A 22,895-nucleotide genomic window follows, 5' to 3' on the forward strand; every position below is an offset into this window, starting at 1 on the left:
TGGTGTTTGTAAATGTTTTATTTGTAGATGATCAACTCACACAAAACTGAGTTAAAATTCAAATGATTTGTCGTCAACAATTTCATGCACAAAAGACATCTACATTTCACACAACTCGCTTTTCAAATTGCACAAACATAACTTGCACATAAAAATTTGCTGAATAGAAGTGAACAAAAAAAACAACACATGTTGATGGATGTCACAAGAGAAGAAGAAAAGTTTTAAAAGAAACATATCGCGGTATGTGTGAACACACCAGGAAACCCAATCATTTTTCAATTTCATTTGAGATGGAGGGGTAATATACAATAATAATGAATATATCTGTAAATCAACACCATATTTATATTTGCTGCCATGTTTTTGGAATGACTTGTCATGACATCTAGCGATAATAAATAAACAAATCAATACATTTTGGATATAATGGATAAAATGACATTATGCACTTCTGAGTTTCCAATATTTTGTTTGTTTGTTTTTTTTTAATCAATTTTTTATTTGTTTTCATTGTGCATCTCAGAAGTACAATACAAAAGAAAAAGAAAGAAATTCACATTTTATAACACAAGATTCTGTGACACACAAAGTATAACCCCCCCCGCCCCCCCAAGAACCAGTGGTGACCCCTACACCAACCCAATCTGGATCTCAGAATATGAAAATAAACTAATAAAGATAAATACATGTATATAGATGAAAGAGAATATAATTTACAGATATAAAACAGAATAGTGATCAGGAAAGTCATAGACAATTCTGTTGCATTCTTTCTGTAACCATAAAATAAACACCATCCCACATACTCAGCGTTTTTCCACTGGCTGCGTGCATCCGGCCCACTGACCTCTGCATCAGGACTGTTATCTAGAAAATAATTGATCCATTGTTGCTGTGATAAAGTATGAGGCGGCTGCCATCTCAATGCCAGCATTTTCTTGGCTGCAGTGAGAGCAGCCCATAATATACACCTTTGCTGAAGAGAAAGTTCGAAGGTCGAGTCATCATTAAGCAGAAGTAAAGATGGTGATAATGGGATATTAATCTCCAGCACATCACTCAAAGTGACAGAGATTTACTTCCAAAAATCATACACTTCCGGACACTCCCAGTACATACGTGTAAATGATCCTACAGTATCTAGTGTACAGAAGTAACACATAGGAGATGGAATAATTTTCATAACGTGACGTTTCCTGGGAGTTAAATCCATCCTGTGTATAAACTTGAAATGTCTGAACTGATGGTCAGGGTTTTTGGATGTGTCGTGCAAGTTCTTCCAAACTGTTTCCCAGCGAATGTCTTCCTCTCCTGCAGAGGAAACATTCCTTTCCCATACACTTTCAACAGGCAGCTGAACACATGGATCAGAAATAAAATTATAAAGTTTGTAAACCATCCCTCATGTTTGGCTTCATCAGCATCAGACAAATAGGTAAGAGGATTAGCCGTTTCAGCGTTTTCAGGAATTCCATGTATCTGTACATTGTCTCTGCGTGATCTATCCTCCAGATCAGCTATCTTATCCTCCAGAGTGGAACGCCGTGCCATCAGCTTATTGACTGAGGCGGAGAGATGGCCATCTACTTCAGCCAAGTGGCTTTTGCTAGTATCCATATACTCCACGCATTTTGAGATGTCAGTCCGAATAGATAACATCTCTCGGCGAAATTCTGAAAGTTGTTCAGCAACCACGGCCTTTGTTTTAGCTGAAAGTTGATCTACCACATCATCCACCAGCTTTGGTATAGTTTCCTTAAGGGCATCTGCAACTGCTAGCTTAACAAGCTTAGCAAGCTCATTACCGTCGACAGAACGAATATTTGTTTGCTCTTGTGTCTGTTTGGAAGATTGCTTCTTTGAAGATGTCGCCATTATTGTCCATTTAAGACTTAGAAAAAACTTTGACCAAAGTATAGAAGTGTATATAAGATATGGAAATTTAAGGAGGGGGACCACGGAGCTGTGGTGAAATACTACTGCATCCCTCGTGGCGGTCACGTGACTCCCCAGTTTTCAATATTTTGTAACTATCGGTAAAGTTTTGCGCAGATGTCCAATGGAAAAGCGTCTACAGACACACTGTGGATCCTGGGTACATGAGTCTAAATCCTCCAAACAGTGGTTCAGTGAATGTGGTTTTGAAGGTGTAGATGTGGATCAGTTTGTTGGAGGAGACTCTGCAGAAGGACACAGATCCAGCAGGACAGTCCACATACACTGAGACTGTACCAGACCAGAGGCAGGGGGAGGAGGGGGAGGAGGACTGAGGGAGGCGTGTGTATTTGTTATTATGACAGACAGTGTATCTACCTTCATTACAGTACAGACTCCAGGACTGATCATTTTCTCCAAACTCACAGTCTTCACTCTCTCCTTTCCTTCTGATTCCTCTGTAAGTCACTGCTATATGAACCTGTCCACTCCACTGGACCTCCCAGTAACAGCGACCAGTCAGACCAGTTGAACACATCAGCTGAGGATAGTAGTCAAATCTGTCCTGATGATCAGGATAGGACTGAACCTCCTCCACTCGTTCCACCTTCTTGTTGTTTTCAGACAGTTTGAGTCGTTTGTTCGCTGTGTTTGGATCCAGGGTGAGTTCACAGAAATCTGATGGACAGAAGAAAACACAGAACAGCTGCAGTTATTGATCAGTGATCAGCTTGGTTTGACTTTAGGGACAGACTGTAGAATGACTGGTTGTTTGTAATTGTGTCCCTGGTTCACACACTGTTACTGTGACACACATGAGCAGATGTTGGATTGGTCATGTGTGGGTTTTCCAGCTGTAAGCTAGCTGCTAGCTGTGCAGTCACAAGGAAAGACGCCGCATTAGTGGGAATAGAAAAGGACAGTTGGAAAACCTCAGCTGGTACCACATTACAAACACTAAGACTCAACAAAAGAAGAAAAACTGAACACACTAATCAGTCCAATTAATCATCAATCAGTCAAATGAATGAAAATGAACAAACAACAAAACTAAACACAAAATGCACAAAACTAAGAAAAGAAAATATGAAAGGAATCAGCAACAACAGCAATAATGAAACAAACTGAACAAAATAATCAGAAAACTGCAGAAAATCCTCAGAGAAAGTGAATAAAATGTTGATTTTGTTGAATATTTAAAGGACGTCCTTTGTAACTTTGCTGTTGTCGCTCTATTGAATGAGTTTTTTCTCCCTTTTGGTTCAGTTTGTGTTTCATTCAACACAAGTCCTGACAGTTCAAGTCCTAGTCGTTCATTCAAACACAGAAGTCATGAAGTCGTCATGAAAATGGAACCCATAAACATGTGACTAAATAAATGCTGCTCATGTGATCCCACAGATCCTGTGTGTTCCAGTGCAGATGGCTGATGGGTAGCAGCGTCACAGCCCTGGAAACCTCCACAGGGTTGAGTTCTGATGCTTCTGTCCAAACTCAGGATGGACACAAATACAGGTCTGCTCTCAAACGGCTGAGTCACTTTGATTTCACAGAAGTACAGGTCGACCCACATGGGTTTTTCTACGGCCGACGGCCATTTTTAAAAATGTGCTCAGGTGATGGCCGATACCTACAGCTGATTCTGAAGGTCCAGATTTAAGGCAGATTTGTTTTTGTTTTTAAAGCACATTGACCGTAAAAAAATCATGGAAACACTCAGATAATTAAGATTTTTATGCAGCAAAATAAATGAAATTATTAATATACGTCCACATAGTACTCTGAACATTTATTGAACTTGTAGTGCTGCCCACACAGGTGCCTGATCAAATATCTGAGAACATTTGAATACTGATCAAATATCAGCTTTCAAAAAAATAAGGCTGATATTGAAGAAAATAAATCTATGGTCCCGATACATCGTCAGGCTGATATATGAGTCTACCTCTACAGAGAAGCTCTGAGATGTGAGCTGTAGTTGTGCTTTTTCTGGATCATGTCATGTAGGCAGTAGTCAAGGACACACAGACAGGAAGTGGAATTTACTGACATTTCATTCCAATGGTTCTGTTCAGTCTGTGTCTCCAAGTTCACTGTCAAAAACCTTCTGATCACAAACTAACTTTAGGAACAACCACCTCTGCACACATTTATTCAGTCAGTCTTTCCCTTTTTCCTAATTGTCCATAAAACCCATAATATTCCAGCCTTTCTCTGATGGATCCTAAATGTTTGTGGAAGTGAGTGGATGTTTTGGTTGAACTTGTTTCTGTCACAGACTTTCCTCCTGTTGGACTCAGCTGTTTTGGACTTTAGTGTTTGTTGGTCTTCCTCCTTTATCAGACAGCGGCACAAGAACGACACTAGAATGATCCGTAAAGACAGAGGTGGTGTGATGGGCCGACGGTCGGAAGTTCTGAGGACTCATCCCTCAGGGTGTTTGTGTCATGTGATCCGTGTCCTGACCAATCAGCTGTCAGCTCCTCCTCTGTCTTCACTGACAACTGATGTGTTTTCTAATGTGGTACCAGCTCCCACTGTATGTTCAGGTTGGGTTTACTCTGAATCCAATGGAAATCCACTTACACTTCCTCAGACCTGGTCTCAACCATCGGACTCCACTGGGCTCCAACCTGAAAGGAGGAGGAAAGGGGTCAGAGCAGCATTAAACATGGACATGACATCACTGTGATCCACTGCAGCTGTTCTGTTCACATCCAGTCCATGGTTCCTGTCAGTCCCTTATTGAAGGTCTGGGTCTGGACCTTCAGTCCAGGATGTGGACTCAGCTGTGACAGTGTTCCTGTCAGCTCCACCTGTTCTATCACACATTCTGTGCGTGTGCATCAGCTCAGTCCATACCTGACAGTGTCCAGTGTCCAGTGTGGATCCTCCACTAGAGCACACAGCTCCTGTCCTGAGGCTCCTGGATGGTTGTAGCTCAGGTCCAACAGTCTGAGATGGGACGGATTGGACTGTAGGGCTGAGACCAGAGAAGAACATCCGTCCTCTGTGATCAGACATCCTGACAGTCTGCAACACAAAACATCACACATCATCTGAGGAGGAAAAGAAGCAGCGTCAGCTGTTGGACACAGTTCTTCTGTGGATGGATTTCAGTCCAAATGGGACTGACCTGGAGCCAGGTTCTATTGGACTGACTCGGTTCAGGACAAGATCTGAACTGGACTCAGACTAGTCCAGTCCCTGTCCAAAGTCTGGAAAGACCTGATCTGTAATTGTTTCTCAGACAAATTGAACTGGATGAAGATTGACTTTGACCAAATATAGACACAAATGTCCAGATGTTGGTCCAAAACCATCCAGTGCATAAATGAACATCCTTCAGCAGCTCCAAACCAAAGGTTCAATGGTTCTGGGGTTCCAGTGTTTGAACAGACAAACCAGTTCCACTCCAGTCCAACCCTCAGACTGGAGACACTTTACTGTCCTTTGGATCATATCTGTAGATTTAGACTCATCTGGTTCAAATAAACCTTCATCCAGTTCAACACAGGAACATGCATGTGTTTCATGTCAGACCCTGAACAGCTGCTCTGAAAACCAGCTCAGACTGATCCACTACAGGTACAGCATGGATTTAATCATCATCATTCACACTGGTTGAACAATCCAAACCTGAGAGTCTCCAGTTTACAGTCTGGACTCCTTAGTCCATCTGACAGGATCTTCAGTCCTGAATCCTTCAGGTCCATGTTGTCGAGGTCCAGAAGAGTCAGACTAGAAAACTGGGATCTGAGAACTGAGGACAGACCTTCACAGCTTCTGTCTGACGGGTTACACATACTCAACCTGGAAGACACAGATGAGATTTGGATTACAATCAGGTCAGGTCTGGACTGAAGGACCATCACAGTCCACATGGATCTCAGTTTGTAAAACAGCTCAGATCTAAATAAAGCTGCACAATTTGGTGAAAAACAATTTTTTCACTGTAATTTGAGTTGTTTGTTTATCAAAGAAAAAGCACAGATGAGTCATTTAACAATGTCAAATTAAACATAAAAACTGAAACTAGAGTAAAAATACCAAAACTTCAAAGTAAAAAACACCTGAATGTTGTGATTTTCAGTTTTCCTCTTTTCCACAGTACCTCCATCTGTTCAGTGTCACTGAATCCAAATCATCTCCATTAAACACAGGTTGTGTTGAATTTTAATTCCCTAATTACCTCCGCCAAGGAGGTTATGTTTTTGCCAGGGTTTGTTTTTTTGTTTGTCTGTTTGTTTGTTTGTTTGTCTGTCCGTTAGTGTGCAACATAACTCAAAAAGTTATGGACAGATTTGATGAAATTTTCAGGGTTTGTTGGAAATGGGATAAGGAAGAAATGATTAAATTTTGGTGGTGATCGGGGGTGGGGGGGCCCACGGGGGGGGGGGGGGGGCACTGATCAGCCTTGGCGGAGGTCTGCGCTCTCCGAGTGCTTCTAATTTTCCATCTGGATCAGCCTAAATCCACCTAAATCCTGACCTTTAAATTGTGCTCTTTGTCTATTTTATAATTCCACAGGTTGATTTAGTGATTCCACTTGTGTTTGACTGGACTGTGCAGCTCTAGATCTAATACACCTGCATTTAAACAAGTACAGCATGATTGAATAAAACTCAGTCAGGACCAAAAGATCAGAAATAATTGAATTCAGATTCTGACTTTATCTGACCTGAGAGTCTCCAGTTTACAGTCTGGACTCCTTAGTCCATCTGACAGGATCTTCAGTCCTGAATCCTTCAGGTCCATGTTGTCGAGGTCCAGAAGAGTCAGACTACAGGACTGGGATCTGAGAACTGAGGACAGACCTTCACAGCTTCTCTCTGACAGGTTACAGATATCCAACCTGGAAGACACAGATGAGATTTGGATTACAATCAGGTCAGGTCTGGACTGAAGGACCATCACAGTCCACATGGATCTCAGTTTGTAAAACAGCTCAGATATAAATAAAGCTGCACAATTTGGTGAAAAACAATTTTTTCACTGTAATTTGAGTTGTTTATCAAAGAAAAACCACAGATGAGTCATTTAACAATGTCAAATCAAACATAAAAACTGAAACTAGCATAAAAATACCAAAACTTCAAAGTAAAAACACTTGAATGTTGTGATTTTCAGTTTTCCTCTTTTCCACAGTACCTCCATCTGTTCAGTGTCACTAAATCCAAATCATCTCCATAAAACACAGGTTGTGTTGAACTTTAATTCCCTAATTTTCCATCTGGATCAGCCTGAATCCACCTAAATCCTGACCTTTAAATGATCATCTTTTTCTTTTTATAATTATACAGGTTGATTTTGTGATTACACTTGTGTTTGACTGGATTGTGCAGCTCTAGATCTAATACACCTGCATTTTAAATCCTCATGTTTTGAACACTGTAAACACTGCTCTGAATACTGCACAGTCAGTCTGTTTGGAGAACTGACTGAAATGTGTGAGAACTTGGTGAGTTTTTCACCAATAAGGTTGTGAATATTAGGACCATCATTAGTCCTTTGTCTGATCCCTCTGTCCTTGTCACATGCTCTGCAGTTAAATCTTCTTTTAAAACATACTTTTTCTCGTTGCTGTTTAACTCAGTGAGAGAGGTTGGCTTTTATTGTATTAAAGAATTATTAATTTTAATGTTTTTATTAATTCTTTTATGTGTTTTATTTGTTTTTAAATTTATGTACAGCATTTTGAACAACTGTGTTGTTGTTAAAGTTCTTTATGAATAAAGCTGACATGACTTATTTAAAGTAGAACATGATTGAATAAAACTCAGTCAGGACCAAAAGATCAGAAAGAATTGAATTCAGATTCTAACTTTATCTGACCTGAGAGTCTCCAGTTTACAGTCTGGACTCCTTAGTCCATCTGACAGGATCTTCAGTCCTGAATCCTTGGGGTCATTGGTTCTGAGCTCCAGATGTCTGAGACTAGAGGACTGGGATCTGAGAACTGAGGACAGACCTTCACAGCCTCTTTCTGACAGGTCATAGACAGTCAGTCTGCAGAAACAGAACAAATGGTTTTGTTTGATTCAAAACAGCAGCAGATTAAACTGATCTTCACTAAACTCCACTTCATTTCAGTTCTAATAGTTCTACAGATAATCACTAGTTTTGGTCAAATATCAGGTTCTAAAGTCCATGTATCACAGAGCTGCTATTTCCTGTGAACACTCAGACAAACCGTCTGGACCTTCACTGCTGTTCATTTATGATTATGGTTAGGACCCCTTTATTTGTCTGGGGCTCTCAGTAACGGCGAAGACACACCAACCCGATTTTCGGTGGTCAGAGGTGGTCGGGCAGTCTGGTGAAATCAGTGACATGAGTCTGTGTGGTGTGTTCCGTTCAATCGGCTGTCATTAATGCCATCACCAGTCTTTTTCGGCGGATTCAACATGCATAATCGACCACTACCCATTCATCAGTCGGACCAATTTCATTGGTGGAGGGATAGCCTTTGACTAGTGAATCAAAGAAGGAGAAGTTTCCATGTGAATCCAGCTCTGCCAAGGTACTTCACACAATTACTGTCTTCTATAATAGTCCATTCACTGCTCATATTGTATCTGAATGAGTGACAGTTAGTGTTGACTATGGACTTTATTCATTCCATGAAGTGAACACTGTTAGCATTGTTAGCATAATGCGATTTCTCCTCAGTTTTTGCCTGCGACATCTTTCTTCTTCCACAGGAAGAAGCCAGAGAGCTGACAACACCAGTACCTTCTTATCACTAGGAATCCGTTCAACAAGTACAACAATAACCCTTCTAAATGACTCAACACTCTGCTGACAACAATCACTGATGACAGCAAGCTCTGTGTTTTGGTCAACAGGGATGTTCCTTCATTTATGGGTTTACATCTCGTGCAAGCGCACAACGTACGTTCGAGTCGGTTGTCGATTTGGTGTTCTTCAGACTTTTTTGACTGTGCTGGGAAGACGAGAGCTGACTGATCAGTCGGGCTACCTTTTATGGTGACGATCAGCAGTTGGGTTGGTGTGTCTTCGCCTTAAAACGTACATTTACAGATTTATTTACAGAGAATCTACAACCAGCACTGAAGACCAAACAGGAACTAAATCCATGGTCCACCATAAACTAACTCAGATGTTTGATGGACTGGATCAGATGTTCTCCTACTGTCACACATGAAGTGGATTGGATGTGAATTCCATCAAGTTCTGATGTTGATTAATATGATCAGTGTCGTGGTTTGACAAGGAATGAAGAAGGTGTAAAAATGTCCTAAACCAGACTCTGAATTCAATAAACTCTGTCTGGACTCACACAGCTTTGTTGGAGGCTTTGACGACTGGCAGCAAATTCAGAAGAACCTCCTCTGTATTAGAGTATTTGTTCAGGTCAAACTCATCCAGATCTTTATCTGATGACAGTAAGATGAAGACCAGAGCTGACCACTCAGCAGGAGACAGCTCATAACTGAAGAGACGTCTATCTCTCAGGTACATTTGGATCTGATCCACCAGAGATCGATCCTCCAGTTCATTCAGACAGTGGAACAGGTTGATGCTTTTCTCTACAGACAGTTTCTCACTGATCTTCTTCTTGATGTACTCAGCTGTCTTCTGATTGGTGCGTGGGCAACTTCCTGTCTGTTTCATCAGACCTTGTAGGAGTCTGTGATTGGTCAGCAGTGATAGACCCAGGAGGAAGCGCAGGAACAGGTCCAGGTGTCCATTTGGACTCTGTAAGGCCTGGTCCACAGCGGTCTGGTAGAACTGTGCCTGTGGAGATACAAACCACCAGGATGTGGTTTGTTCTTCTGACAGCAGATTGACTCCAGTGTTGGTGAAGGTCTGATGGACATGAAGAGCAGCCAGAAACTCCTGGACACTCAGATGGATGAAGCAGAACCTCTTGTCCTGGTACAGTCCTCTCTCCTCTTTGAAGACCTCTGTGAACACTCCTGAGTACACTGAGGCTGAGCTGATATCGATGCCACACTCTGTCAGGTCGGATTCATAGAAGATCAGGTTTCCTTTCTTCAGCTGCTCAAAGGCCAGTTTTCCCAGAGACTCAATCATCTTCCTGGTCTCTGGACTCCAGTGTGGATCTGTCCCAGATCTTCCATCATACTTGATGTTCTTCAGTTTGGCCTGAACCACCAGGAAGTGGATGTACATCTCAGTCAGAGTCTTGGGCAGTTGTCTTCTGTCTGTGCTCTTCAACACGTCCTCCAGAACTGTAGCAGTGATCCAGCAGAAGACTGGGATGTGACACATGATGTGGACACTTCGGGACCTCTGGATGTGGGAGATGATTGTGTTGGTCTGTTCTTCATCTCTGAACCTCTTCCTGAAGTACTCCTCCTTCTGTGGGTCAGTGAACCCTCTGACCTCTGTCACCATGTCCACACACTGAGCAGGGATCTGATTGGCTGCTGCAGGTCGTGTGGTTATCCAGAGGCGAGCAGAGGGAAGCAGGTTCCCCCTGATGAGGTTCATCAGCAGCACATCCACTGAGCTGGACTCTGTCACATCAGTCAGGATCTGAGCGTTGTTGAAGTCCAGAGGAGGTCGACACTCATCCAGACCGTCTAAGATGAACACCACCTGGAGGTCTTCAAAGATCCAGATTCCTGCTTCTGTGGTTTCAGTGAAGAAGTGCTGAACCAGTTCCACCAAACTGAACTTCTTCTGTTTCAGCACATTCAGCTCTCTGAAGGTGAATGGAAATATGAAGTGGATGTCCTGGTTGGCTTTGTCTTCAGCCCAGTCCAGACTGAACTTCTGTGTGGACACTGTTTTCCCGACGCCGGCCACGCCCTTTGTCAGCACCGTTCTGATTGGCTGATCTCTGTCAGGTGGTGTTTTAAAGATGTCTTCACATGTGATGGTTGTTGGTGGTCTGTGTGGGTTCCTGGATGCTGTTTCAATCTGTCTGACCTCATGTTCCTGGTTGACCTCTGTAGCCCCTCCCTCTGTGATGTAGAGCTCTGTGTAGATCTGGTTCAGGAGGGTTTTGGGGTTTCCTGCTTTAGCGATGCCCTCAAACACACACTCAAACTTCTGCTGCAGGTTACGTTTCAGTTTCCGCTGCTGAACTCCAGACCGACTTCCTGAATGCAGACCCAGATCAAACCATCAGTCTCACAGTAAATCCAAGTATTTTCATCTGTTCAATCTGGACAGAATGGTCTTACTGCTGTGCAGACGCTCAGCCAGCTCCTCCTGCTTCAGCCTCCTCAGGAAGTTCAGTGTGATCTGCAGAAAAGCCTCGGAGCTCCTCCTCTGCTCTTCATCCTCATCACTCAGACTCTCTAAGCATTCTGGGTAATCTGGACTCAGAACCTGCTGGAACTTCTTCAGTTGGTTCTTGACAAACGTGCAGATGTTCTCCTCCAGCAGCTGGAACACAAAACATGATGAAAGACACAAAGTCCAACATGGACCAAAGCTCAGGTCCATGTTGGACACAGTGACGTCCACTGGTCTGAAACCAGCAGCAGGACATGATTGGACAGAACAGATGGACCAGTAGATGTTGGACATGTACACACCTGAAATATGGAGTCCAGCTGAGTCTGATCCTGTAGACCAGTGGGAACCTCTGAGCTCTGCTGCTCCACTCTGTGGACCAAACATCAACAATGAGCTCACATTATTTCTGTCCACACTGACACCCACAGGTGGACACACCTGGACCACAACATGAGTCACATGACCCCCTGTAGTGGGACAGGTGTCCTGGTCCTGCTGATCCCTCTGAGAATCCACATCTGAGTGTGTTTGGAGCTTCACACTCACTGGGTTCAGTTGATCTCATCCACATTTGGATGAAACCAACAGCTCTGTCCTAATAATGTGTGTCCTCACCATCTGCACTCACAACATATGATACAAAGGTGTTCAATGGACCAGGAACCAACCCTGGACTCTGATCCAGGATCATCCAGGACCAGGTCCCACTACAACAGGTTTTCATTGATCAGGTTTAGTGTGATTCTCCTGCCAGAGTCTGAACCACAGACTGAAGAAAAAGACCATGTGACTCTGACGGTTCAACAGGACTAACTTTAGGTCGGACATAGAACGCCAAGTTAGGACTGACTGAGCTGAAAACCCTGTTGGTGAATCTGGACCAGATCTGAGGTTCACTTACTGAGTCTGTGGAACACGACATTTTTTAAAGTATATCGGTCGACCCATGGAGTCATCACTCTTCATGGACACACAGCTGGGTCCAGGTCCAGGTCCAGGTCTGTGAACATTGATGGTACAGTGGTTTTAGTGCTGAACTCTGACTTTGATCTGGTTGATGTTGTACATTGTGTTCCATAATTCAACAGAACACAGTGAAATCGAACTTTGTGTAACATAGTGTAGTTTAATATCAGTAACAGAAATTCATGTTGAGTCATTTAATGTTACATTAATCTGACAGTTTTAATGAACTGTTTTACTTGAGGTTAATATTTTAATACATATAATACCAGACTAAAACACATTACATGTCAGAGTTATTAGAGTTTAAACTGAAACTGCAATAATAATAATAATAATAATAATAATAATAATAATAATAATAATAAATGGATGTTTAAATTACAGTAAATATTAACGTCCTTCTCCTGGATGCAGTAGAACTTCCTGGTATATGACATAGTCAATGTTAGGATGGAATCTAAATGGTGTCAGCTTTTATTTTGAAAGGTTTCACAGGAAGCATTAGTGTCCTGATGTGTCTGACTTTGAAGAAAAAGACCATGTGACTCTGACGGTTCAACAGGACTAACTTTAGGTCGGACATAGAACGCCAAGTTAGGACTGACTGAGCTGAAAACCCTGTTGGTGAATCTGGACCAGATCTGAGGTTCACTTACTGAGTCTGTGGAACACGACGTCTTTTAAAGTATATCGGTCGACCCATGGAGTCATCACTCTTCATGGACACACAGCTGGGTCCAGGTCCAGGTCCAGGTCTGTGAACATTGATGGTACAGTGGTTTTAGTGCTGAACTCTGACTTTGATCTGGTTGATGTTGTACATTGTGTTCCATAATTCAACAGAACACAGTGAAATCTAACTTTGTGTAACATAGTGTAGTTTAATATCAGTAACAGAAATTCATGTTGAGTCATTTAATGTTACATTAATCTGACAGTTTTAATGAACTGTTTTACATGAGGTTAATATTTTAATACATATAATACCAGACTAAAACACATTACATGTCAGAGTTATTAGAGTTTAAACTGAAAGAGCAATAATAATAATAATAATAATAATAACAATAATAATAATAATAATAATAATAATAATAATTATTATTATTATTATATAAATGGATGTTTAAATTACAGTAAATATTAACATCCTTCTCCTGGATGCAGTAGAACGTCCTGGTATATGACATAGTCAATGTTAGGAATGAATCTAAACGGTGTCAGCTTTTATTTTGAAAGGTTTCATAGGAAGTGTTTGTGTCCTGTTGTGTCTGACTTTGTTTAGACTGAAGAAAAAGACCATGTGACTCTGACGGTTCAACAGGACTAACTTTAGGTCAGACATAGAACGCCAAGTTAGGACTGACTGAGCTGAAAACCCTGTTGGTGAATCTGGACCAGATCTGAGGTTCACTTACTGAGTCTGAGGAACACGACCTGTTAGAAAGTCTATCCATCGATACATGGAGTCATCACTCTTCATGGACACACAGCTGGGTCCAGGTCCAGGTCCTGTGGGGGGTCTGTGGGTGGTCTCCCAGGGAGGGGCTCCCTCCTGTCTGTCCTCACTCTGATCCATTCTGCTGAATCCACATCAGAACACAAACCATCAGTCCAGACCTGAATCCACACTCATTCCTCCTGTACATGACAAACAGCAGCTCAGTCTACTTTTATTTTGAAAGGTTTCACAGGAAGTGTTAGTGTCCTGTTGTGTCTGACTTTTATCTGTAGACGTCGACTGAGGAAGGTCAGAAACCTGTTGAAGTGGGTTTCTTTGACCTGAACAGCAGCTCTGTATCACCTGATCACATTCTAGTTCAACAATAACTGACTAAACTGTGAAGGTCAAAGGTCAACAGTTATCAGAGTCCAATCAAAACCACTTCATGAATCCAGACTGATTTAAACATCCCAAACATGTGTAAAGTGTTTCCAGATCAGTTTGTCGTCACAGACTCAGATCAAAGCGTCCTGATTGGATTCACAGAGTCCCAGATCCAACTCACCTGTGGACGTCCAACACTAAAGGCTTTGTGTTCGTCACCGCTGAGCTGTTTCCTGGTTCAGTCTGAGTCTCACCTGGAAAGAGATCAGGTGTCAACGCCTGCAGTGGGAGGAGCTCTGAACCGTCACATGACATGTTACTGGAAGGTGATCGGCTCGTTTGTTTGGTCGTCACGGTGATGCTTTGACACAGTGTAAATGTGCAGCAGAAAACACTGATTCTGCTTCAAATTAATCATCAATCCATTTATTATTGATTCATCTATGAATAAACGAATCAACCTGTTAATTACAGACATTATTCAATCATTTCATGGACTTTAAATGAGTTTTTTTTCTTTTTGTCAGTGACAGTTTTAGTTGATGGTAAATGTCTATGTTCCATAAACTAATCCATTTTGGATCCTTTTGGACCTACATATGTCACTGTAAGACGCAGAAAACCACTGATGAGCTGAACTCACATCCCTGAGGAAATCCACATGAGCGTGGACCTGAACATCCAAGTGGTGTTGGACCTCCCACTGTGTTCGACTCAAGTCCTGCTGTCAGACCCACAGGTGGATCAGACTAAACGCTGGTGTGACGGCCTGAACACCACTAAACTGTGTGACCTCTGACCTCTGGAGCAGGTTCATCCTCTGCTTTACCTTCATTCTGGATCCTGAAAGAGTCTGAATCTAATGAAAATGATCCAATCACATCCAGACAACACAATGAACCTGCTGTGATTGGCTCCAGGGTGTGGGAATCTGTAATCCTCCAGGGTTTAAGTTCAGAAAATTATTGACCTTTTGCTAATTTTGAGTCGAACTTCAGAGGTCTGAGAGATGAATACAGACAAAAACAGACACATGAGGATTTTCTCTCAGTTCTTTTTCCATGTTTGTCTTTCGTTGGGGGGTCTCCAGGGGGCAGTAAATGTACAGGGATGCAGAAGCGTTCATGTCTACAGTCATTATCACAGTGAAAACCACAATCACATGTTACTGCGAACTGGTTTTTATGGGAACTGCTCTTTTACAGAGAAGTGTGACCACATTATGATCAAAATCGAAAGAAACAAACTGAGTTTTACTGTTTAGCTTCAACGGTTCTTACTCAGAAGTGATCGAGTTAATGTTTAATGTTTCAGGACAACAGTTCAGTGATATAAGGGTTTATCAGGAGTCCCCACAGTCCTTGAACGCACCGCAGTCACTCTGGGTGGGGCCTCCTCGTGACCAGTTTTTCTTCCCTAAAAGTTTTTTATTCTATTTTTATTTCTTTTCTTTATTTTCTCCTATTTGCTGGTGGTGTTCGGTGGTTCAGGTGTCAGACCAGGTTCGGTTCTAAACCCCCCACCCCCCCCCCGACTTACTTCCGGTCTGAACTGGGTTCTGTGACGCAGTTGACTCGGTGTGGGTTCCTCAGAGCTTCAGAACCTTCAGCCTCAGTTGGACCATGTGAAAGCAGACCTGAGCCGACGGAGGTCTGAGTCCAGAACCTCCTCTTCTGAGCCGGACCCGCTTTCAACAGGCCTCGGTACCGGACCCGGATCCGGTTAACGGAAAAGCGGTTAAAGTGACACCGAGCGGCGGGTGTTTCCGGTTCAGACTGGAGCTGAAGTCCAGAGCCCCAGTGAGCAGCGACAACACAGAGATAGAAGGGGTCAAAGAGGTGAACTTTACCTGATAAGACGACGGACGAGAGGAAGAAAAGGCAGAAGTGACAGAGTTCAGGGAGGAGTTTATGAAACTGACTCACACACACACACACACACACACACACACACACACACACACACACACACACACGGGGGAGGGGCTTCAGTTCAGGTTCTACAGTCAGACCAGTATGACCTGCAGTCAAATAAGAACAGAAGAACCTACAAAAAAGAAGGACTCCAGATTTTCTACTCGGTTTGATGTGGAAAAAAACAAATTAAATAATGCCTATAAATAATGACAACTTCAATTTTTTCTGTTAGTGCAAAAAAATAACATTAAATTATGAAAATATTTACATTTATAAACTATCCTGTAACAATAAAATGTGAATAATCTGAACAAATATGAACCTGAAATATCTACAGAAAATTCAGCCCAATTTGAACCATTTTCTGCCTGTTCCTCAGTGTTTCGTGCCTTTGTAGATCTGATCCATAACGCACATGTACAGGGTGTCCCATAAGTCTCCATACATAGGAAAAGTAAACGTTTCTTGACATAAACCATTTTTATTTCTATAATATGCTCTATATAACTGCCATTTTGTCGGGAACACATTTCAATACATGTCCTCCACTGCTGAAGAACTATAAAGAAGAAATAGAAAGAAATACATGTTAGAACCATATATGTATGGAATGTATTACGTCTCCTATGTATGCAGACTTATGGGACACCTTGTAGAAATGAGAAGTTGAGGCAGAATATTGTTAAAATTGCACTTATTTTCTTTAAGAAATTCCATTTTTTTCTGGTTATTCATATCTTTTTTGTTTGGATAGTTTATAAAAGTAAGCGATTTTATAATTTAATGAAGGGTTTTTTGCACTGAAACAAAGACAACAATTAGGAGTTGTCACTAATTGTAATTCATCATATTTTAAACTGTTTTAATGGTGCTTTATTGTATTTTACGGGCATTCTAATTGTATTCTACTTGCACTGTTTTATTCGTTTTTCGCAATGTAAAGTTGCTACTTTACAGTGTTACATGTACTCCATGTGTCTCCCCCTACCTCCCCCCTCTCCTTATATCTCTATCGCTCTCTCTTTTCTCCTCCTTTACTCTCTCTCTTTAACCCCAGCTGGTCCAGGCAGTCATCCATCCCTCAGGAGTCTGGCTCTGCTCCAGGTTTCTGCTGTTAAAGGGAAGTTCTTCCTCGCCACTGTCACCAGTCACAAGTGTTAGCTCCTGGAGGATTCTGTTGGGTTTCTGTAAATTTGATTTGATTTGATAAAGCACTTTGTGACTCTGTCTGTGAAAAGTGCTCTATAAATAAAATGTACTTACTTATTTGTTTGAATAGTTTATAGAAGTATTTTCATAATTTAATGGGGGGGGGGGGGGGGTTACACCATTGAGAGCCCTAATCTACAAGAATAGAAGAAACTACAAAAAATAAGGACTCCAGATTTTCTTCTCAGTTTGATGTGAAAAAAAAAATTACATTATACCTATAAATAATGGCAACTTCAAATTTTTCTTTGTTTTAGTGCAAAAAATAACATTAAATTATGAAAATATTTACAAACTATCCTGTAACAATAAAATGTGAATAATCTGAAGAAAATATGAACAACCTGAAATATCTAAAGAAAATTAAGCACAATTTGAACCATTTTCTTCCTGTTCCTCAGTGTTTAGTGTCTTTGTAGATTTGATCCAGAATGCACATGTAGAAATGAGAAGTTGAGGCAGAAAATAGTTAAAATTGCACTTATTTTTCTTAAGAAATTGCAGTTTTTTCAGGTTATTCACATCCTATTTGTTTGGATAGTTTATACAAGTAAGTATTTTTATAATTTAATGGTTTTTTTTGCACTAAAACAAAGACCAAAATCTGGAGTTGTCATTATTTATAGGTTATTGTGTTATTATTCCACTGCAGATCAAATCGGGCTGAATGTGTCCCCTTAAAGAAAATGAGTTTGAGAGGCCTGTTCTAATGGAACTAGTGGCTAAAGTCAGTCACACCTCCACTTTCTTCCAAATAACTCGCAGTTCGTTCACAATATTAAAATACAGGCCTATAGTTCATGCACATTTTTTTTTCTGGTTTGTGTGAAATTACTATAAACACATAGGTGAGCTGGGTTAGTCCTGACCCCTCATCATCTGTAACAGTGTTGGGGGATGGAAAATGTGTTTATTTACAAGTGCCAATAAACCAAGATGAATGAGAAAAGGCCAAAACCATCAGGTGGCCAAAAGGAGGAAAGGAAAAAGAAAGAAAAGGAGAAGAGGACAAACAGGCAAAAGATAAAGGTATGCATGTTTGTGTTTTGTTTTGTTGGGGGGGGGGTCTCTCGCTAGAAGCACCACTGTAAACATCCTGTGGAATTAGATTAAATCTGTACAAAATGGAAGAAATAGTCAGAAGAGTGTCAGCCCTATTTGTCTTTCCTGGGAAAACCATGGGAGGATGGAGACAGACCCAGATCCAGTTCTGTAAAACTCAACCAGATGCATGTGTGATGGAAATACCGATGCTTTCTTTACTTGGTCTTGGGTGGTCGGGGGTGGTGGCAGCAGCAGACGTCAGGTTGATGCCGGCTGAAGCTGAACATGGTTCTGGTGCAGCTGCTGAAGGAATCAACAGGTCAGAATAAAAACCAAGTTCTGAAAATGATGGATGGCTGCTCATTCATTTTAATATTCAATCCTTCTGTGTATTATACTTATGTGTGGCTCCATTACTGCCTTTTGTTTTTGTTTTTTTTTTTTACCATTCCAATAAGACATCAGTAAGAGCAGCCTACATGATATGTTTCCACTTGGCTCTTGTTAACTCCATTATGTCTACGGCACAGATGACATCTTTTCCTGTGCTATCAGAATGCTTTACCTGGTAGGTAAGGGGTGCTGGCAGCAGATGTCGAGGCAGTCACTGAAAGGATAAACATTTCAGAATAAAAAAAAAAAAACAAGTTATAAAAATGAAGGAGGGCTGATAATTCATTCTAATATAGTTCCGTGTGGCTCTATCAGTTCCCATTTTTCCATTTACACAATATATCTGTATATGAGTTGCGTACATGACATGTTTGCATTTGGCTTTTGTTAACTCCATTAAACCAAAAGCACAGATTACACGGGTCAATATATAACTGAGGGACTTTGAGTTTCCTTTACAGGGGAACAAAGTTGACAGGTATAGCTGACGTTTCTGCTGTTTTCAGGATCAAAATCAACAGAAAGATTCCTCTAAATATCATATACACAATTTAGTAAAATTGAAAGTTATTTATGAAGATATTGTAGTAACACTGTTGACATAAGAGTGCGATAAATACACACTTGACTGACACGCGACTTTATATTAAATAAAGAACATACCTCTGAGTCTTACCAGTGTTTTCTTCAGGAGGAAATGATGTCATGTGGAATAGGTCATGTAATTTGGATTTTTTTTCCCCAAGAATTTATTTTTCATCGATAGAGCATACGAAAAATAGAACATAATAAGAATATGCAAAACAGACATTCCGAACCATAATAATCATAAACTAATAAAAAGACAAAAAAAAAAAAACAAAAACAATAATAAATAAAATTAAACATAAACAGACAAAATATAAATAGTAAATAAATTAAAGAGAATAAAAATGAAGATCCAACAATAAGTAAAGGTACAGTTAGAAAAGGGAAGAAAAATAACATTTTAATATGAAGTGGCAGATCAATTTACTCAAGGTAATTATAGTAAAAATGAAGCACTGACAAACATTTTTTATTACATTTAATATGTTTTAGAGACTCAAAATAGATTTTCAGCTCTATTAAAAAGGAATTAAATTGCTGGGGATGCTTTGGATATCTTTGCTTTATGAATATGAAATTTACCCAAAAGAATGAAGAGGTCGACTGTTAAAATAATTATGAGAAAAGTATCCAAAATGAATCATGTTTTCATCAAACTGATACTTTACTGCAGTTTTGATAAAAAGAAAATTTCCCAATTTTTCCCAAAAAGTGAAACAAAACTGACATTTCTAAAATAAACAGATGATACTTTCACTATCACTTTTACAGAAGGTGCTTTGGAATGAACACACTTCCTTCAGAGGGGCTTTTGTAAACGGTAACTTCTAGTTCAAAGTCATTTCTCGGACACAGATTGTAGCATACCCCCCGAATGAAGGATGGCACTTTACTGGTGATTTTTTAGATTTAATAGCACTAAATCCATAAATCAACCGTAAGAGCTAAAGAACACACAAATAAAAACATGTGTAATTACAAAGCACTTACATTTCACATTAGCAAAATAACTGAGGATTAGCTTGACTGAAACCTAGCAATAAACGTTAAATTAGCTCGCTTGCGTAGACGACAAATTAATAAATCAGTGAGAGACTCAAAATATTTCATAACATCTCTACATTTGTGCCTCTTCAGATGGACAGCTAATACAGAACAATGAAGTGACTGTTTGGAACTTTCTTTACCGTTTTTAAACCTTTTATCTCCTTCTAATATTAAGACAGGAAGTTACTCTTCAAAATAAAAGTCCGCTACGTCCGAACCGAAAGTTAGCCTTTACGTAGCCAAAATAATAATGCTTAGGGTTATCTACACAGATACAATTTGCTATTTTCCATATAAAACTTAATATATTGCCAAAAAATAAATATCTGTCATGATTATCTCAACTAAATAAAAAGAACAGAATTAAAACAATGTTTGAATAAGCTGATTTTATTATTGTTTGGCTAATTAGAAGGTGGTTGTTATTAGATTCGGACGGTTATTTAGTTGACATTTTAGTACATGTAATCACATCTTAATTATTTATTGATCAGTGATTGTTTCTGTAATGAAATAATTATGGAATTTTTAAAGGCATGATCATTATGAACATAAAAAACGTATTTATTTACTTTGTATCCAATGCATATCCCGCAGACTTCAGTAGTCCCTCACTCATATACTGACCCACACACTTTCATTTGCGTTCGGACTGTTTTCTTTACCTGGGAGTAGGAGCTGCTTCCCAGTTCCTATGCTGTCCGAATGCACCTGGATCCTGAAAACATTAGAGGAACCTCATAAATCCGTCCAGAGTCGAAGGCAAACATGACGCACTTAAAATTCGACAGGATGTTTTCTGCAGAACCAGGTTCAACCCCACCCCAGCTCAGTCACGTCACTTCTCTTTACCAAAGTAATTCTGTTTCCAAAATAAGCGCCTGTACCTCAGAGACACTGGGGTAGTCCAGAGTGTACTCAGTTATTTTTCTGTCAGAACTGCGTATTCCCTCTTCTGAATCCCCCTGATCTGAACCATTCAGTCCAATCTGCGACACAAGGTTTTTTTTTTTTTTAAATCCAACTTTATCAAAATCTGGACATACATTCCGAAGAATTACAGAAAACATTTTTTTTCCTGACTCAGAATCGATATCGACCTTATGCTGAAACAATATTTGTAAAGACCATTATATAAATAAATAAATAAATAAATAAATAAAAATAAAAGACAAAGGTCTTCTCAGGTATCAATGCATTTAAATTTTCATACACAATCAAGGCTTGTTTGGTTTTAACATGTTTCAGTATTTTTTTTTTAATTTTTTTTTTTTTGAAGTTTGGTATTTCATTTACAGGTGCAGCTCACAAAATTAGAATATCACGAAAAAGTTCAATATTTTTTGTCACTCATTTCAGAAAGTGAAACCCATATATTATATGACTCATTAGACCTAGTGAAATATTTCAAGCCTTATTTCTTGAAATTTTGATGTTTCTGGCTTACAGATAATGAAAACCCAAAATTCTGTGTCTCAGAAAATTAGAATATTGCATAAAATCAATTAAAAAAGGATATTTTAAACAGAAATGTCAGGCTTCTGTAAATTCTGTTCATTTCTATGAACTCCAGACTTGGTTGTTTCTACTTTTACATGAATTCCTGCATCATTGTGTCATGTCATGGAGGTGATCAGCCTGTGGACCTGCTCAGGTGGAATGGAAGCCCAGGTTGCTTTGATCGTGTCCTTCAGCTCATCTGCATTGGTGGATCTGCTGTCTCTCATCGTCCTCTTGACAATACTCCATAGATTCTCTATGGGGTTCAAGTCAGGTGAGTTTTCTGGCCAGTCAGTCCCAGTAACACCATGGCCACTGCAGCAGCTTTAGACACCTTTGGCAGTGTGGGCAGGTGCCAAGTCCTGCTGGAAAATGAAGACAGCATCTGCATGAAGCTGGTCAGCTGAAGCTGTTGATACTGGCACAAGGAACAAATGATTAAATTTTGGTGGTGATTGGGGGTGGAAATGTGAACGAGAAAGGCAGAATAAACGTCTGTCAGATGAGTGACACATATAGAGAGAACCCAGTTCCATGGAATCCATGATTCTGAGGTAAGTTTTAAACTGGTTTCAGAATGAGTCAGTTCCATTCACGCAGCTGCTTGTGTTTCCAGTAGAACCTACAAACTGCACCTGATCAAGTCATCATCATTTTATAATAGTGAGCAAATACTACTGATGGATTTGTGGGTAAACTAAATAGGGTAGTCAGACATGTCACTGATTCTAAAACAGGGTGTTTTTCTGGACTACTCACAAAAAAAAAAAAAAAAAAAAAAAGGCAAAAATTGAAAGTACTCCCACTTCTCTAGGGACCACTCCACCACTGGTCATAAGTCATATTTTTCAATGATCATAATAAAAGTTTGCAGGCATTTTTCTTTTGTAAGAGATTCAGGGCTTTTAAGAAATGAAGAAACTCAATATGAAAAACATGAAATCTGGGATTTTTTTTTAATATTTGCATTTATTTATGGAATTTAGCAAGAATGAGAATATTGTTTATCAGAAACTCAGTTGGATTCTACCATCACTATGTGCACACGTACTCCCAAAGAAATCCAATAATGGACTGGAGCGTCTAAACCCGGGTTTTCGATTATCCTATTTCTTAAGTGCATGTAAACGCATCAGATCTGATTATTACAGTTATTAACTTTTGATGCACATACTACAGCCTTGACCAAAAATGACTCATTTGGAGGACACACACACACAGTTTATTTT

General features: G+C 40.2%; 1 protein-coding gene across 1 annotated transcript; it reads right to left on the minus strand.

Annotated features, from left to right (window-relative positions):
• Window positions 1-1,138: 1,138 nt before the first annotated feature.
• On the minus strand, window positions 1,139-15,502 carry LOC115436158 (protein NLRC3-like). Its single transcript, XM_030158931.1, has 12 exons — window positions 14,151-15,502; window positions 13,560-13,724; window positions 12,798-12,896; window positions 12,077-12,175; window positions 11,475-11,544; window positions 11,118-11,322; window positions 9,242-11,033; window positions 7,774-7,947; window positions 6,731-6,793; window positions 5,578-5,751; window positions 4,884-4,971; window positions 1,139-2,608 (listed from the first exon to the last, which is right to left on the minus strand). The coding sequence occupies exons 1-12, from the start codon at window positions 14,282-14,284 to the stop codon at window positions 2,075-2,077; spliced, it is 3,597 nt and encodes a 1,198-aa protein (XP_030014791.1). The 5' UTR covers window positions 14,285-15,502; the 3' UTR covers window positions 1,139-2,074.
• Window positions 15,503-22,895: the final 7,393 nt, after the last annotated feature.

Source organism: Sphaeramia orbicularis, chromosome 2 (assembly GCF_902148855.1).
Source record: "Sphaeramia orbicularis chromosome 2, fSphaOr1.1, whole genome shotgun sequence".
In the NCBI taxonomy this organism is placed as follows: domain Eukaryota; kingdom Metazoa; phylum Chordata; class Actinopteri; order Kurtiformes; family Apogonidae; genus Sphaeramia; species Sphaeramia orbicularis.

Excerpts from the sequence above, each read along its gene's own strand:
- LOC115436158 (XM_030158931.1), bottom strand. The coding sequence starts at position 14,284 with ATGTCATGTGACGGTTCAGAGCTCCTCCCACTGCAGGCGTTGACACCT. Across the intron at positions 11,323-11,474 it reads AGCTGGACTCCATATTTCAG|CTGCTGGAGGAGAACATCTG; the intron begins GTGTGTACATGT and ends TTTGTGTTCCAG. Across the intron at positions 2,609-4,883 it reads CCCATCTCAGACTGTTGGAC|GAACTCACCCTGGATCCAAA; the intron begins CTGAGCTACAAC and ends TCAGATTTCTGT.